The 14,651-nt window shown below is 40.7% G+C and overlaps 1 protein-coding gene across 1 annotated transcript; it reads right to left on the bottom strand.

The window, feature by feature from the left end:
- Window positions 1-1,369: 1,369 nt before the first annotated feature.
- On the bottom strand, window positions 1,370-5,469 carry LOC112845984 (putative C-type lectin domain family 20 member A). Its single transcript, XM_025905159.1, has 5 exons — window positions 5,430-5,469; window positions 2,195-2,578; window positions 1,846-2,097; window positions 1,730-1,752; window positions 1,370-1,495 (listed from the first exon to the last, which is right to left on the bottom strand). Exons 1-5 carry the CDS (start codon window positions 5,467-5,469, stop codon window positions 1,370-1,372), a joined length of 825 nt encoding a protein of 274 aa, XP_025760944.1.
- Between the last annotated feature and the right edge of the window lie 9,182 nt (window positions 5,470-14,651).

The raw sequence follows: 14,651 nt of genomic DNA, 5'->3' as shown, positions 1-14,651 counted from the left end.
CTGCAAAGGCTAACAGTGTGTCTTTAAAGTGGATGAAAATTTGCTGGACTCTGACACTTAGCGAATGAACTCTCATATATTGTGGAACAGTAAAGAAACTGCTAATCAGAGTGAAAGTACTGTTAACTTATAACCAGCTATTTTTTTGTTTAGCTGGCTCTCGTCAGCTGTCTAGAGACATCCACAGATCATCTTCTTCTAAGTCAACAGGTTAAAATGGGAACAGCTTTAATGTCTCACTCTGTGAGTAAGGAAATTATGTGATTGCAACACGCCAAACTGCAACAATAAGATATTTTCAAATATCTTCTCTCATGTAAACTATAAGCTGAAAAAATTAGAGGTAAAAAAAAAAAAAGAACAATTCACGTTCCTTATCTTATTTTATTGATGATCAATGATGTACAGACTTAGTTACTTTCATGATCATTTAGGAAAGATCTTTTTTGTTGCTGTTGTGTGACCTGTGGTTATAATCAAAACTATATTACTTTAGTCAAAGTCTGCAGACATACCTCGGGCTCCTCCACTTTCACTGTGAGACTGCCTTAAGCTTTCATGTATGAGTGGGAAAATTGGGATTGGACTATTTACGGTCATTGATTATGTTATGAAGTTATGGCTTTAAAAGCTGTTTTACTTCCCTATTGTTCAATAGTAGAAACCACATTTAGTCCTTTTGAATTTGAATACATCTGATTTTAACATTGACCTCAAACTTGAACAGAGAGAATGAAGCAAAACAAACAAAACCCTGTGTAAGACTACCTGTACTTCCTCACTTAACTCATCAGCTGCTCTATTTTCTTCAACTTTTCTGCTCCCCCAACGGGACAGTGAAGTGTCAGATACAAGGACATCAATGCATACATCATCCAAATTTATATCAGGAAGGTTTGGGACTGTTATGGTCTCACTTTTAGGTGTTGCAGTTATCAAACAGTAAAAGTAGAAAAAGGACATGAACAATACAATGTTTTGCTGTCTACCCTGACCTCCTCAAGCAGACCTCTGGCTCTCCTCACTTTCTTCTTTACCATTTGCGTAAGTCAGCAGAGGTTGCTGTCACAATCAAACAGAACTATGGATCCTAATAAATGCACACAGACAATGCCTGTGCAGTGACGTCCACAGAAGGACAGTGTCTAAAGTGTTGAAAGACATGATGCAAAACGAAACAAGAGACTAGAGCCTATCAGGAAAACTAGTGAGTGGACCTCTGATTAAAGAATTTCTACCAAACTACAACTGCAGCTGAACAAATGAGCTGTTGGTGGAACTTTACACTCTGAGATATTGAAAGATTTAAAGGATGAGACAGCTCAGCACAGCATGTTGTTAACTTCACACATGAAGTGGTTCAGTCCAGTCAGACTTCAGTTTTGCAGTCACCGTCCACATCCTGCTTCTTCAACTGGTCGTCATGGTAACTCTGGACTTTCCTCCAAAGAATCCTGAAGTCTGTCAGTCCTTCTGACAGCATGAGGCCTGACAGCTGGACAAAATGTGCAGATGATGAAAAACATGAAGCATAGTTTGAACTTGTGTCAAGTTTGTGTTGGTGACTGAACTGCTGACCTGCTGTGAAACCTGCTGCTGGATCTCTGTGCTGTGCATGTCTGCCTCTGACTGAAGCTTCATTTTCACCACTGTTTGCTTTGTCACTGCTAAAAATGAACCACATATAAAAACACAAACATTAGTGTTTTACATGATGACAGGATCTTACAGTGTTTGCATTCTGGACCTCACCTGTGAAACAGAAAAAATTGTATCTCAATTCACACGCGGAATCAGACCATTTCCCTGACATAAAATACATTGTTACACAATACTGAGTTGAACCGAAATTATTAGGCTCAGAAGGCCCCCAGTTAGTGAATGTGGAGGTTGTGTTGTCAGACCAGAAGGCCCAGTGATCCCTGTAGAGGCCAATCCACACATACTGAACCCCTGATCCATTCAAAGTGAGCGTGATGTTGGATTTCTCCTCTTTGCTTCTTATACTGGTCAGGTCTGTGTGGTATGTCCTGCAGTACGACTGAGCCGCTGACCAGGTTTGGTTCTCCATCACTAAGATGTAACTTGTATTTTGGGCTGTTAAGGATTAAAGATAAGAATTAATTTAAGAACATGCACGTTATGAATCTCATTAAATCGTAGGATAACTAGGGCAACAAATCTTTTTTCCTACCATTGTAACACAGGAAAGGGTAAGAATCTCCACAGGGTCTATCATTCATCTGTGTTTGTCCCTGAAGAGCCACACAGTATTCATTTGCATTTGCACAGTCTGGTTGGCCGTTAGCCCAGATCAGAAATTCATGTGTACTGCCAACATAAAAAAGTTTTCCCTCCATGGACCACTTCCAGCTGTAACGATCATTATAGAGACCTGTCCAAGCATAATCATTGATCCTTGGTGACATTGTGAAAAGCAGTTGGTTGATGTTGCTGTTGTAGATGGTGACCAAGTCAGTGAAGTGTTCTCTGCAGTAACTCTGAGCTTCAGTCCAGGTCATCAGCTGGTTCACAAAGTGGTATTCTCTGGAGTGGGGAGGAAGAGTGGAAAGTCCTCCTGAGAAAGATAAAAAGTTTTTATTGGTGAAACTGGACTGGGTACATCAGGTGTTTTACTTTTACGCCTTACATATTTACAGATACAGATTTCTGTTTGTTTTCTTTTTTTTCTTTTTTACATTTGTGTTATTTGTGTTTGTGTCTTAACACATTTTAACACATTTGTGTTTTAACACATTTTGGAAAGTCAGCCGCTGGCAGGTTTTATTTCCCTGCAAAGGCAGCACGGCGCTGTCACCTTGATGGTAAAAACACAGCTCTTTCTGTGATGCCACGGTGCAGCAATCCCAGCCACCATCGATGAGTTGGATACCCCAGGACTGGAGTCGGCAACCTGCGGCTCCGGAGCCGCGGCTCTTTAGTCCTTTTAGTGCGGCTCTGCGTGGTTTGGGAAAATAAATTATCTTTTCGAAGTAATTAGCTGAAGTGTATTTTATTTATGTTAGTTCTTTTTTAACTTGTAGTTCTAAATTCGAAGATTATTGTGATATTGAAATATAAATATAAAATTATATTCTATTATATTTTGATCGCTCAAAATAAGCGTCACACTCGCGGAAGCCGATATACCCGCTGAAACGCTGTGCATTTATCGAGACTTTCAACCCCAGGTAGGCCAATTATGGATCTTCGGATCCACATTATTTCAGCAGCTTTTCTCCACCGTGAACTATGTTAAAAACAAACACCGCTCACGCCTCACAGATGACAGCTTACAGTCCTGCGTAAAGATGAAGTGACTTTGTACAGCCCCGATTTGCAGACGCTGTGCGCAGAGGTTCAGGAGCAGAAAACCTATTGTAAACATACCACAGCAAACCCGACAATGTTTGCATGAACACGCTTTTCAGCATCTCTTTATTGACCACTTTTCACACACGGTTGCTGTTAGATTTGTATTGTTGATTGTCATTTATGCTTAGAAATATCTACTCATATATGCTTAGAGTTTTATAATCAATGTCATGGTGGTAGAGGTTTGATCCTTAGTAGTCTATGGAGACTCTGTGTGCCTCCCAGAGCACTCTGGCATGCACACACAACTTAGGGTCAGGAGAGAGGTTATATCTGCTCTTACTGATTTATGGTATAGGAGGACACCTACTCTGTATCTGGTTAAGTATAAGAGCCTTTTGTTTAGATGGACCGCTAGACTCCTGGCACCAGCTTTGGGGAGACTTCACAAGTACACACACACACTCACACACACTTACACAACGCACAGGCAAGGTACTCTTTGTTTGTATGTAGACGTCATATGTTAATGAACCTATGCATATTCATATAACCTCAATAAAAGAGCAGTGTTACGAGGGAGCGGACGAGAACAACTGGGGTCAAGCGAAGGAACGGCGCTTGTCCGGTTGGTCTCCCTTGTATACGAGAATCATAAAGAACTCTACTTGGTCTTCAATGCTTTTTGATGTGTAGTTGAATTGTCTTGAACGTTCCAGCGAATAGGTTTAAGCTACAAACCTATGAGTTGCTGTACGCATACAGGAGGTGTTAAAGCTCACAGCCCGACACACACCAACACAACAGTACAGATAGCACAGACGTTAAGGCATGTGAGGCGTGATTGCGGCGTGGTCTGCAGTGCTGCTACAGACCACGCCGCCACACACATTAACCAGGTAAAATACATATTTAGGCTGAATTTTGCAAATATCTACTTTTTATCTTTCAGCAGCATAGTGCTTTTTTTCAATTACTTTTTAAAAGTCAGGTCAAGGCTCCAAAAGCCCAAAGGAGATATAAGGGTGGTGGCTCACAACAGTTTTTGTTTGCTACATGGATCATTTTAGTTCAGCTGGGTGTCTTTCCTTTTGTTATATTTCTTTAAGAGTTCAAAATGTGTTAATTACATAAATAACATGTAATTTTGTCTGTAGCACTTCATGGATTTCATAAGCAGCACACCTTAGTTGTTCACACAAAGCATAAAGATAAAAAACAATATATACAGTGTTATCTTCATTTTAGATGTCAAAAAGTATTTGCGGCTCCCAGTGTTTTCTTTTGCGTGGAAATTGCGTCCAAATGGCTCTTTGGGTGTTAAAGGTTGCTGACTCCTGCCCCAGGAGAATCGGTGGGGGCGCAGGAGATGCCGTCGGGAAATCAGGAACTATCGCCTAGATGCTGAAGCTTTTTTCCACTGAATGACAGTTAGGAACAAATGTAATTGCGTGGCAGGATGCTTTAAACAGACCAAACTTCAGTCAGGAGAACAACTGCAATAGGTGAGTCATTAATATACTGCGGAACTGTCTGAACAACAAGTTCTGTTTCAACACCTGTCACAAGCAAAGTTGAGCCAGACAACTGTTAGGATGCCTGGATCGTTGACCCAGGGTATTGAGTTTATTATATTATTTATCATTTCTAGTCTTTGGTTTCTTTGTTAGAGTTCTCTTATGGTTTATGTCTCTGTGTAATCCTTAGTTGCTGTCTCCCCTGTCTGCTATATCCCCGTGTCCAATGATATGAACACACAGTGACAGACTGAAACCATTTGGGTAATTTGATTACATGTAAGGGTTTTAAAATGTAATTTATGAAACATCAGCCACAAGTACAAAGAGAAAACCTTTTTCTCCTTATACCAAAATACCTGCATTCACTTGTTTAAAACATTATATAAACATTCTAAAAGGATTTTATCACAAAAAATGTTGAAGTTATTTTAAAGAATTTATTGGAGCATTAACAAAAGTCTATATCAGCTCCTATTTAACGCCACATGCAGTTTACATAAGACAATTTAGTTACTTGTGTTGTGTTGTGTAGTGTTTTCTACAGTCAATGGTTCATATGCTATAATTTGAATGCTTAAGATAATAATTACTGACCTGAGACCAGTAGGATGAGCAGTAAACTGGTTTCTTCCATTCTTTGCGTCTGTATAATAGATACAGTCATTACGATTACTGCGCCATATTTATTTATGATATAAGATTTTTATAATTTAAAATTTCTTATCTCCATTCTAATAGCTGCTTGGTATATATTTAATATGTATATGCAAAATAATCATATGCAATAGTTTTTCAATGTTTGCATGTATCTATATCTATCATTTCTTAAAAAGTGTTTAAATAATCATTTATAAGTTTTATCATTCATAAAGTAATGATGTATAACTTACCTGGCAGTTTGTTTTTTCATCTGTTGACTGTTCTTTCAGAGAAGAAGACAAATATGTTTTAAATGATACTTCTTTATAATTTATTATCAAACATTTAGAATTTTAAATTAGTTTTGAGTGGTACCATGGATACCATGGCTCAGACACAGAGTGCTGCCACACCCAGACAGTAAACACTTTTATTACAGGTCATAAAAACAGAATGCTAACGTGATTGGTCAAAAAGCTCAAAAGCTCATGTTTCATCCCCTGCACCTTTCAGACATCTCCCTATAAGGAGACATTGCTTCAAACATCACCATGGCAACCATCTCTTGTCAGGCCTGTAAAGCGAGCGGTGGTCATTCCCTAATAACTGATTGGTTGCTCTGTTTTTTTCTCTCAGAGAGTCAGCCATACTTCTGGTGCCATCTCTAGTCTAGTCTCTGTCTATTTATGTCCTATAAAAGAATAAATTCTAACATGTCTGAAGCTGACTTTAAACAAGGTTTTTATTTGATCTTCTAACAGATTTTACTGTCAAATGAGGACACCAAAACAGAGTGAATATCCTCTAGAAAATCGAGACGTGAAGTTAATGATAGTTCAGATTAGAGATTGTAGTTAGGAAACGCTGTAAACTTTTATCTAGTATTACAAGTATTATACTTGTATTGTATGTTCTGAGCTTTGGTCAAAGGCAAAATCAGTTTAATGATTATTCACCTTACCTTCTGTAATTTAAGATTAAGATCTCTTATTCGAGATCTCCCAAAATTGAATGTAGTGGCATTTTTCTGTCATGTAACCATACCTATGCTACTTTAAACAATTCTGTAAGTGACGTGTCTTGATGCTTAAAGAAGCATAAGCAAGGTTACATAAAGGTGAATCTACATCAGCAGCATTCAAATCATTAGGGATATCAAGCTGTTAAAGTAGGTTTTAAAAGAAAGGCAAATAAGGTTAGATGTGGTTCTAGGAACAAACAACATGGTTAGTAGGAAGAAGTCGGGAAGGATTATAGAGTGTGTGCTTATAAATTGTCTTCATGATTCAGGGAATTGAAGTTTTTATTAGCAAGCAATTTGGTTTTACAAACTACTTTCTGTTGTCTGGTAAAGAAATATCATTATTAAAGCAGAGGGACTGATTGAATGGAATTAGATATTGTACAAGTGTTGTCTAAATTTTAGGAATACTACTGTGTAAACATTGTGGAAAAAACACAATGTACAAAGCACAATAGAGATTGACAGACCACGTGACTTTCGTGCATTGCTTTGTGGGTACCCGTGGCAACAAAATCAAAACACTGCATCAAGCGCTAGTATTTCCAGAACCGGTAATCATTAATTCTGTGGTTTTAATCCCTACTTGCATTTTATTTGCCCCAAAAACAGTTATGTACAAAACGACGGAGAACACGGCAGGTCCGTACAAAGACAGACGTGACGAAAAGGCAAAAAAAAAGGACGAGGAAAAAATCAAAGGAGTTAAAGGGTCAGACCCATACGAGCATACAGAGTGGAGTAAGGATGTTAGCGTGCTGCCCAACTTTCATAACGCACGTATTTATTATTATATGGTCCTAAGTTTTAGTGCATACACTCAAAAAATGTTTAGTAACTTCAGAACCCAGCGACAAGCCCAGGTCCCATTTACTTTGATTATTTGGACTATTCCATTTCACAGCTGTTGTTAATTTTCTTCCTTTGTCTCCTGTACAGGCCAACACAATCTATTTGTCGTTTCAAATATTTTAAAATGGCTGCAATCCAGGCCATCCGTCGGCTCTTTGTTACTTGGGAAACGTGGCTTAAACAATTTCTCTTCCACAACGTAATCCGATAAAAAACGATCTCTTTACCCGTCGGCGTCCCGTGACTGTCATGCGACCAGCTATTGCAGTTAGTCCTCATTGTCTGTCCAAAATTCTCACCGAAGCTCAATGATCGTAATGGTTAACCCTCTGAAGCATAACCTGTCGCTGGTATTAGATGCAGCTCTACAGAGAACTGATTTTTCATTCAACATTCATTTTTTATTGTTTTGCCTTTTCCGTATTGTTTTCTGTGTTATTTCATGATATTTGGATGTTGACCCGCACCTGGGATAAACACAATGATAATTTTGATCGTAATATAACTGACAAAAGGAGGATTGTTGCTTTCAGAAACTGTTGGAATTTTCCAATTGGCTTGATGTAGTATGAGGAGGTAAAGATTTTCTTTATCTGTCCTTGTAGTAGATATGGTTGGTAGAAGTACATTTTAAACAAACATCACATGTAATCTGATTACCCAAATGACCTCAGTTGGTCTCAGAGTGTTTTCAAGCCATTTTTCAAATTTTTAAGGTTTTTAATAATACTGACTTGAGAGCAGCATGATGAGCAGTAAACAGGTTTCTTCCAGTTTTTTTTTTTTTTTTGCTTCTGTATAACAGATATCATCACCATGACTAGTTTACTATATTTATTGTCATCCATATTTACAATTTAAGGTTTCTTATCGCAGGTTGAATAATTAATTAATATAGTTTGGTCTGTGTATATTAGTAACTAGTATACAAGGAATCATATCCAATACTTTTGAATATTTAAATCTATTTATATCTATTGTGTCTTTAAAAGATAGTTTAAATCATCATTATAAGTTTTATCATTAATAAATTAATGATGCATAACTTACCTGACAGTTTGTTTTCATCTGTTGACTGTTTGTTGGTTTTTTCATGAGAAAACCCAAATATGCTCAAAGTACAATTTATTATCAAACATTTAAAATAACAAATTAGTTTGTCATGGTGACATTGTAAGTGGCGTGCCTCAATGCTTAGAGAAACATAATCAAGGTTAAACAAAGGTGATTCTACTTCACCAACATGTAAATTATTAGGAAAATCAAGTTGTTAAAATAGGTTTAAAAAAAGAAGCAAATAAGCTCAGGTGTGGTTCTAGGAACAGACAACAGGGGTGTTATTAGCATGATGGATTCTGTCCTTGTCATATGTGTTCATAATTCAGGGAACTGAACAGTTTATTGGAGGACAGTTCCTTTTTACCAACTACTTTTTGTTCCATGCTAAAGAAATATCATTTTTAAGGCCAAGGGAGTCATTGTATGGTATTAGATATGGCACAAGTATTGTGTAAATATGAAGAATACTGCTGTATCAGCACTGTGGAAAAAAGCACAATGTGCAAAAGTGCAGTTAGAAGTCTGAATAAAGGCTATAAAGCAGCAAAGGTGTCACCACCTCATTAGAAGAATACTACTTACATTTTTATGTGTTTTGCAATCTGCAACGTTTTAAGTATTATCTTGGTGCCTTGCAACACTGGGGGTTAAATGGAGCTTCAGCTCCAAAGGGATAAATATGGTGGACGCCAAAAGTTGTAATGAGCCACTATTCCTACAAATCATGTGAGAATGTAGGGGATATTTTCATAAGCATGTTTCCTGACAGTGACATAGAAAAACAGTTTACTGGTGAAGAGAGTAAAGTGGCATACCTCACTGCATTTAGGATTGCTCGTCATTTCTCGTCACTAATGAAAGATAAAGCCAAGAAAGACGTCTCTTTGATGAAAGTCTGGACAGGGAAATGAAGGAATGTCAGCCTGACATGCACATGAGAATATGGAATGATAACCAAGTAAAATCGCGGTACCTGACATTATTTTTCATGGGTCATCACACTGCAGAGCAAATGTATGAGAAGATTGAAAAAAGGTGTTCTGATATAGGCTTCCAGAATCTGATTCATTTGTCAATGGATGGTCCAAATGTAAACTGGAAGACCTTCTCACTGGCCCAGCATAACATCGAAGAACAAACAGGCTGTTACGGCCCTAGCAGGGACTCCTGAAGGTGCCTGTTTGGCCGTGTCCTACAATTTCTTCTGCCACCTTTCTCTTTTATACAGCTGCCTCACATCAGCAAGAAAAGGTATTTAAGGGAAGAGAAAGGTGAGCTCTGGTGCCAGAGTGCCATGTGAGTGGTTGCAGCTAGTGAGCTGTATTTTGTAACTGCTTGCTCCTGCTCTGTGGAGAGGAGTGTATTTGGTCACTTATCTCTTTTTGACTTCAGTTTACTGACCAACGCTTGTGTTTTGTTTTGTTTCTTTAAATGGTGATAGCGGCTTATCCGTCTCTTTTAGTTAGTACTTGTTAGGGTATGGGGTCTTCACACACTCCGATTCTCTGTTAGTCATCGGGGTGGACGGGCTGGGAGGAGGTGTTGGCTGTCTGGTTGGGGTCTGGGACACAGGGCCTCCCTGCTACTGCAGAGCCAGGGACAGTCTCCTTGTCTCCTCCCCAAGGAACAAGAGATCTCCTGGGTCTTGGTGCTGTTTCCCCCTTTGGGGGCAGGGGTGCCTGAACCTGGGGTATAGATAATGTTTGAGGAATGATTCTGATTCTGAGTGTGATTGTGTGTATAGAATAGAATAGAATAGAATAGAATACAACTTTATTGTCACTGCACATGTCACAGGTACAGGGCAACGAAATGCAGTTTGTATCCATCCAGAAGTGCTTTAGCCGCGATATAGATATATTACAATATATATTAGCAATAATATAGATATGTAAGTATATTACAGAAATGGGTCTATTGTGGTATGTTATAATGTACACGGTATGAAGTACATTATAAATATTCTATAAGTATGTACAGGCTGTAGTGAGTACAAGCTATGTACAGGCTATGAACAGGATATAAATATGAAATAAAAACTATACAGAAATCTGAGATATACAGTTATACAGAAATGTGAACTATGCAAGTTATAAACAGTTGTAGGATTAAAAATTATCATATGTACAGAATGATTATTTACACAGAACTATACAGTAGTGCAGTTAAGATAAGTGAGATATGTGGACAGTGTTGGGAAGGTTACTTTTAAAATGTATTCCACTACAGAATACTGAATACATGCCCCAAAATGTATTCTGTAACGTATTCCGTTACGTTACTCAATGAGAGTAACGTATTCTGAATACTTTGGAATACTTAATATATTATCATGCTGTTTACAACTACATGAATGTCCTATTGCTGTGATTTATTACTGTTACTGAAGGTCCGCGGCTCCGAAACGTAGTAAAGGGACCTCTGGCTAATACGTCGGGTTCGTGTCGGGCTGGTAGCCGAAAACTAGCTTTACTTTGTTGTCTGGGTCAACTTTGCTTGCGGGAGACAGAGAGAGGCATTGAAAGGCTGCTCCAACGGAACTTATTTTTTCCGGAGGAAAACACGAACACAGTGTACAGTTGAGTCTTAATAGCTTACTTACAAATGGGCTCCTCAGGCACTCTTCTTGGCTGCTGTGGTTATTATTATATTTACATGCTTCCAGCTCCCGTTTTTGCTCCGTGACAGCTCGGACTTTTCCTTTCTCTCCCTCCCTCGCTCACAGACACATAACGGGTATGGCAGTCCATTCTCGCTGCAGCACCGACTACACTGCCCATCAGGCTACATGCTTTAGGGCCATGCCTGTAGCATTCTGCCTTTTAGCTTAGCACAGCAACAACAACAAAAAAGCGCTCTCTCACCCAGGAAACACGCAGAGAGAGAGCGTCACCCTGTAACCATGGCAACCGTAACGCTGCCGCCTGGAACAACAGAACGTAGCTGTCAAACAAACCCAAACAATCCTGACCCGCGACAATATGAAACAGGGAAGTACCGCCGTGTATTCCATTTATTTCAACAAAGTAACTGTATTCTGAATACCACCTTTTTAAACGGTAACTGTAACGGAATACAGTTACTCATATTTTGTATTCTGAATACGTAACGGCGGTACATGTATTCCGTTACTCCCCAACACTGTATGTGGATAATTTCTACAGAGGCTATATAAAGTGCTAGTGGTTGTGAGTGGTGGTTCAGTCCATGTTATTATTGTGTGTTTGAGGGTACAGTTGTCCATTGTGTGTGGGTGTGTGTATGTTCAGTCCATGAGTTTAACGTGGGTCAGATGTCAGGAGGCAGAGTTCAGGAGTCTGACAGCTGTGGGGAAGAAGCTGTTCCGGTACCTGGTGGTCTTAGTCCGGAGGCTCCTGTAGCGCCTCCCAGAGGGCAGGAGGGTGAAGAGTCCATGTGATGGGTGACTGGGGTCTCTGATGATTTTCCCAGCCCTTTTCAGACACCGCTTCCTGTAGATGTCCTTTATGGCAGGAAGTGGTGCTCCGGCAATGCGCTGGGCAGTTTTCACGACCCTCTGCAACGCCTTCCGGTCCGAGGCGGAGCAGTTCCCGTACCAGACTGTTATACAGTTGGTCAGGATGCTCTCGATGGTGCAGCGATAGAAGTTCACCAGGATATCTGAGGACAGGTGGTTCTTCCTCAGAGTCCTCAAGAAGAAGAGTCGCTGGTGAGCCTTCTTGACCAGCTTGGAGCAGTTGGTCATCCAGATGAGATCCTCGGAGATGTGGACTCCCAGGAACTTGAAGCTGCTCACACGCTCCACAGCTGTCCTCTTAATGTGGATGGGTGGATGTGGGTCAGCATTCCTCCTGTAGTCCACGATGAGCTCCTTAGTCTTCTCGGTGTTCAGTGTATAGTGTTCATTTCAGTTTGTCTCCACGTCGGGTGAGTGCTGAGTATTTGCATATGTGTGCATGAGGGTGGGAATGCACATTTGTGTCTGTGTGTGTCTGTTTGTCTGTGTCTATATGTCAGGTCGGGTCTTAGACTCCACCTCTGTGGGAACATCTCAGGCCCTCCGAAGTATGGATGCCTATCTCCCCACACCACACTCCCGGTGATGCCGGGAGACGTAGGTGTATTGGTGGTTCTTGGTGGTGAGCGTTCAAGTATAGCAGCAGCCACCGGCTCACTCCCAGTGGCTGCTGCAGGGCCTGGCAGTGGTGGTTCAGTCGGGTGCATTCCGGGGGGGTGGGGCCCTCTGGCATCCGGGCCTGGGGCTCGCTTCACTCTGGCAGAGCTGGCTGCCGGCAGAGCCCCGCAGGCTCATCACTGCAGCCCCCTCTGGCTTCTGCTCCATGACTGCTGGGTGACCCCTCATCTGTGGCTCTCCTCAGCTCTTCCCAGGAGGGTGGCACAGTTTCCACTCTATTGGTCCTCCTTGGGCTCTCACACTCTGGCTGTCTGGAGCCTAGATCTCATCCACGCCAGCATCATGGCCTGTGGGACCAGGCCATGGCTCTTCACACCCTTTAGCAGATCATTAAATCGAAAAACATTTTTTGATTCGAGAAGCCAACTGAATATTGATTGATTGATCATACGTTATTCGTCCCGAGGGAAATTGGGTTAAGGCTGCCATCCGTGCCAGCGCCGTCTTACCCTTCCGACCATACATACATTACACAAACATTACATGGGGAAGACAAGTTGGAGAGGTATAACATTGAAAAAGCACAACATGAGGAAAGATAAGGAGAAAAAAACCTAAAACAGTAACATTATAACAGAGATACTGAACACATTACGATAAAATCACCTTAAGGATAATTTTAATGCTATACAATCATACACAAAAACACTATAAACCCACACTGGGATATTTTATATATGAGGATCACCATAATATATGTATAATAAAAGATTATGCTGACTGCCTGTTGTAAGATTTAATAGTTAGGATTTATGTCCGATGTTTGACCGTGTCTTGACCTATTATGATAAGCCAAAGCAAAGGCTCGCCAGAGTCCCTAGTGACCCTTGCCAGGACCTTGGCCGGTATCCGAGCCTGCAGTTGCTGTTTTGACTGGAGGACAGGTGGGAAAGTTACTGAGCATCAGGGGGCGGGGATTTTGGTCCCTATATATTGGAGGACCAGAGGACACCCCAATGCTTTTTTTCCTTCTTCTTATTTCTGTCTGTCTCTGTGTTCCTTTGCTGTTTGTGCTAAAGGCTGTACACCCCAGGTGGTTTTGCTTTGTTCCCTTTCTGCTGTGTGTTTTGCTATACTCTGTATGTATGTTCTTGCTGTTCATATGATGAAGTGAATAAACTCTTTTCCAAAGAATCTTTTTGAGTGCATTGATTTTAATTGGATCTTAAAAGCAGTCCCGCTCCAAAGCTGTGCAGTCTTACAATTCATCACGATTATATTATTACAATTTGTCAGTGAGAGAACAAATACAACTTAATAAGAGGAAACAACATTAGAAATATAATCATCCTCATTTCACCTGCTCCATGACACTGACACCTTCAATGGACACACCTTCACTTCTTCACGAGTGCGAATATATGGAAACATCTTCTCAGTAAAAGTGTGTGTGAAGGTGTGTATGTGTGTGTTAGTATCAGGATCAGAGAACGACAATTTTCCGCTGTTCCAGTTCAGATTCACTCTGATCTTCTGGAGCTTCTTTTGTACTACAAGAGCAGTGAGAGGAGCTGATGGTGAGTGGGCGTAGTATTTATCTTCACATAATTTTATCTTCCATAATCCAGCACGTAACTCTTTCTTCTTCTCCACAGACTTTGCCAACACACCCAGTTCCCACCCTGTACTGTCTCCAACTTCGACATCCCAGCTGTGAGTCCCTGAGTTAAAGCTCTCAGAGCTCAGGACAGAGTAGAACAAATGAATCCTCTCTGGATTATCAGGAAGCTGCTGCCTCTCTCCTCCTCGTCTCACACTGGTCAGATCTTCAGACAGGATGAGTTGTGGATGAGCAGTGTTTGGGTCCAGAATGAGAGGAGTGTAGGAGACCATGTCCTTCATGTTGTTCCAGATGTTGAAGGTCAGGTTGCCCAGGTGTTTGACCTGGTCTATCAGAGCTCCTGAGGGCAGCTGTGGATCATCCAGCAGGGGGCAGCGCTGGACTCTTTCCACTGCAGCCTTGTAGTTGTGCAGGAATGAGACGTCTTCAGCTCTCAGCTCCTCCTCTGTGGCTCTGACTGTGTCTGAAAGAGCTGCTATCTCTCTGCTCAGAGCCTCCATCTTCTCCTTC

This window comes from Oreochromis niloticus, linkage group LG3 (genome assembly GCF_001858045.2).
Source record: "Oreochromis niloticus isolate F11D_XX linkage group LG3, O_niloticus_UMD_NMBU, whole genome shotgun sequence".
NCBI lineage: Eukaryota > Metazoa > Chordata > Actinopteri > Cichliformes > Cichlidae > Oreochromis > Oreochromis niloticus.
The sequence above is the reverse complement of the archived record's forward strand: the minus strand, read 5'-3'. Positions and strand labels throughout refer to the sequence as shown.

Bases quoted from the DNA above. Each gene is read 5' to 3' on its own strand.
- LOC112845984 (XM_025905159.1), bottom strand. From the start codon at position 5,469: ATGGAAGAAACCAGTTTACTGCTCATCCTACTGGTCTCAG. The intron at 2,579-5,429 runs GTCAGTAATTAT...TATCTTTCTCAG, and splicing joins GCTCATCCTACTGGTCTCAG to GAGGACTTTCCACTCTTCCT. The intron at 1,496-1,729 runs GTAAGATCCTGT...CATTTTGTCCAG, and splicing joins AGGTCCAGAATGCAAACACT to CTGTCAGGCCTCATGCTGTC.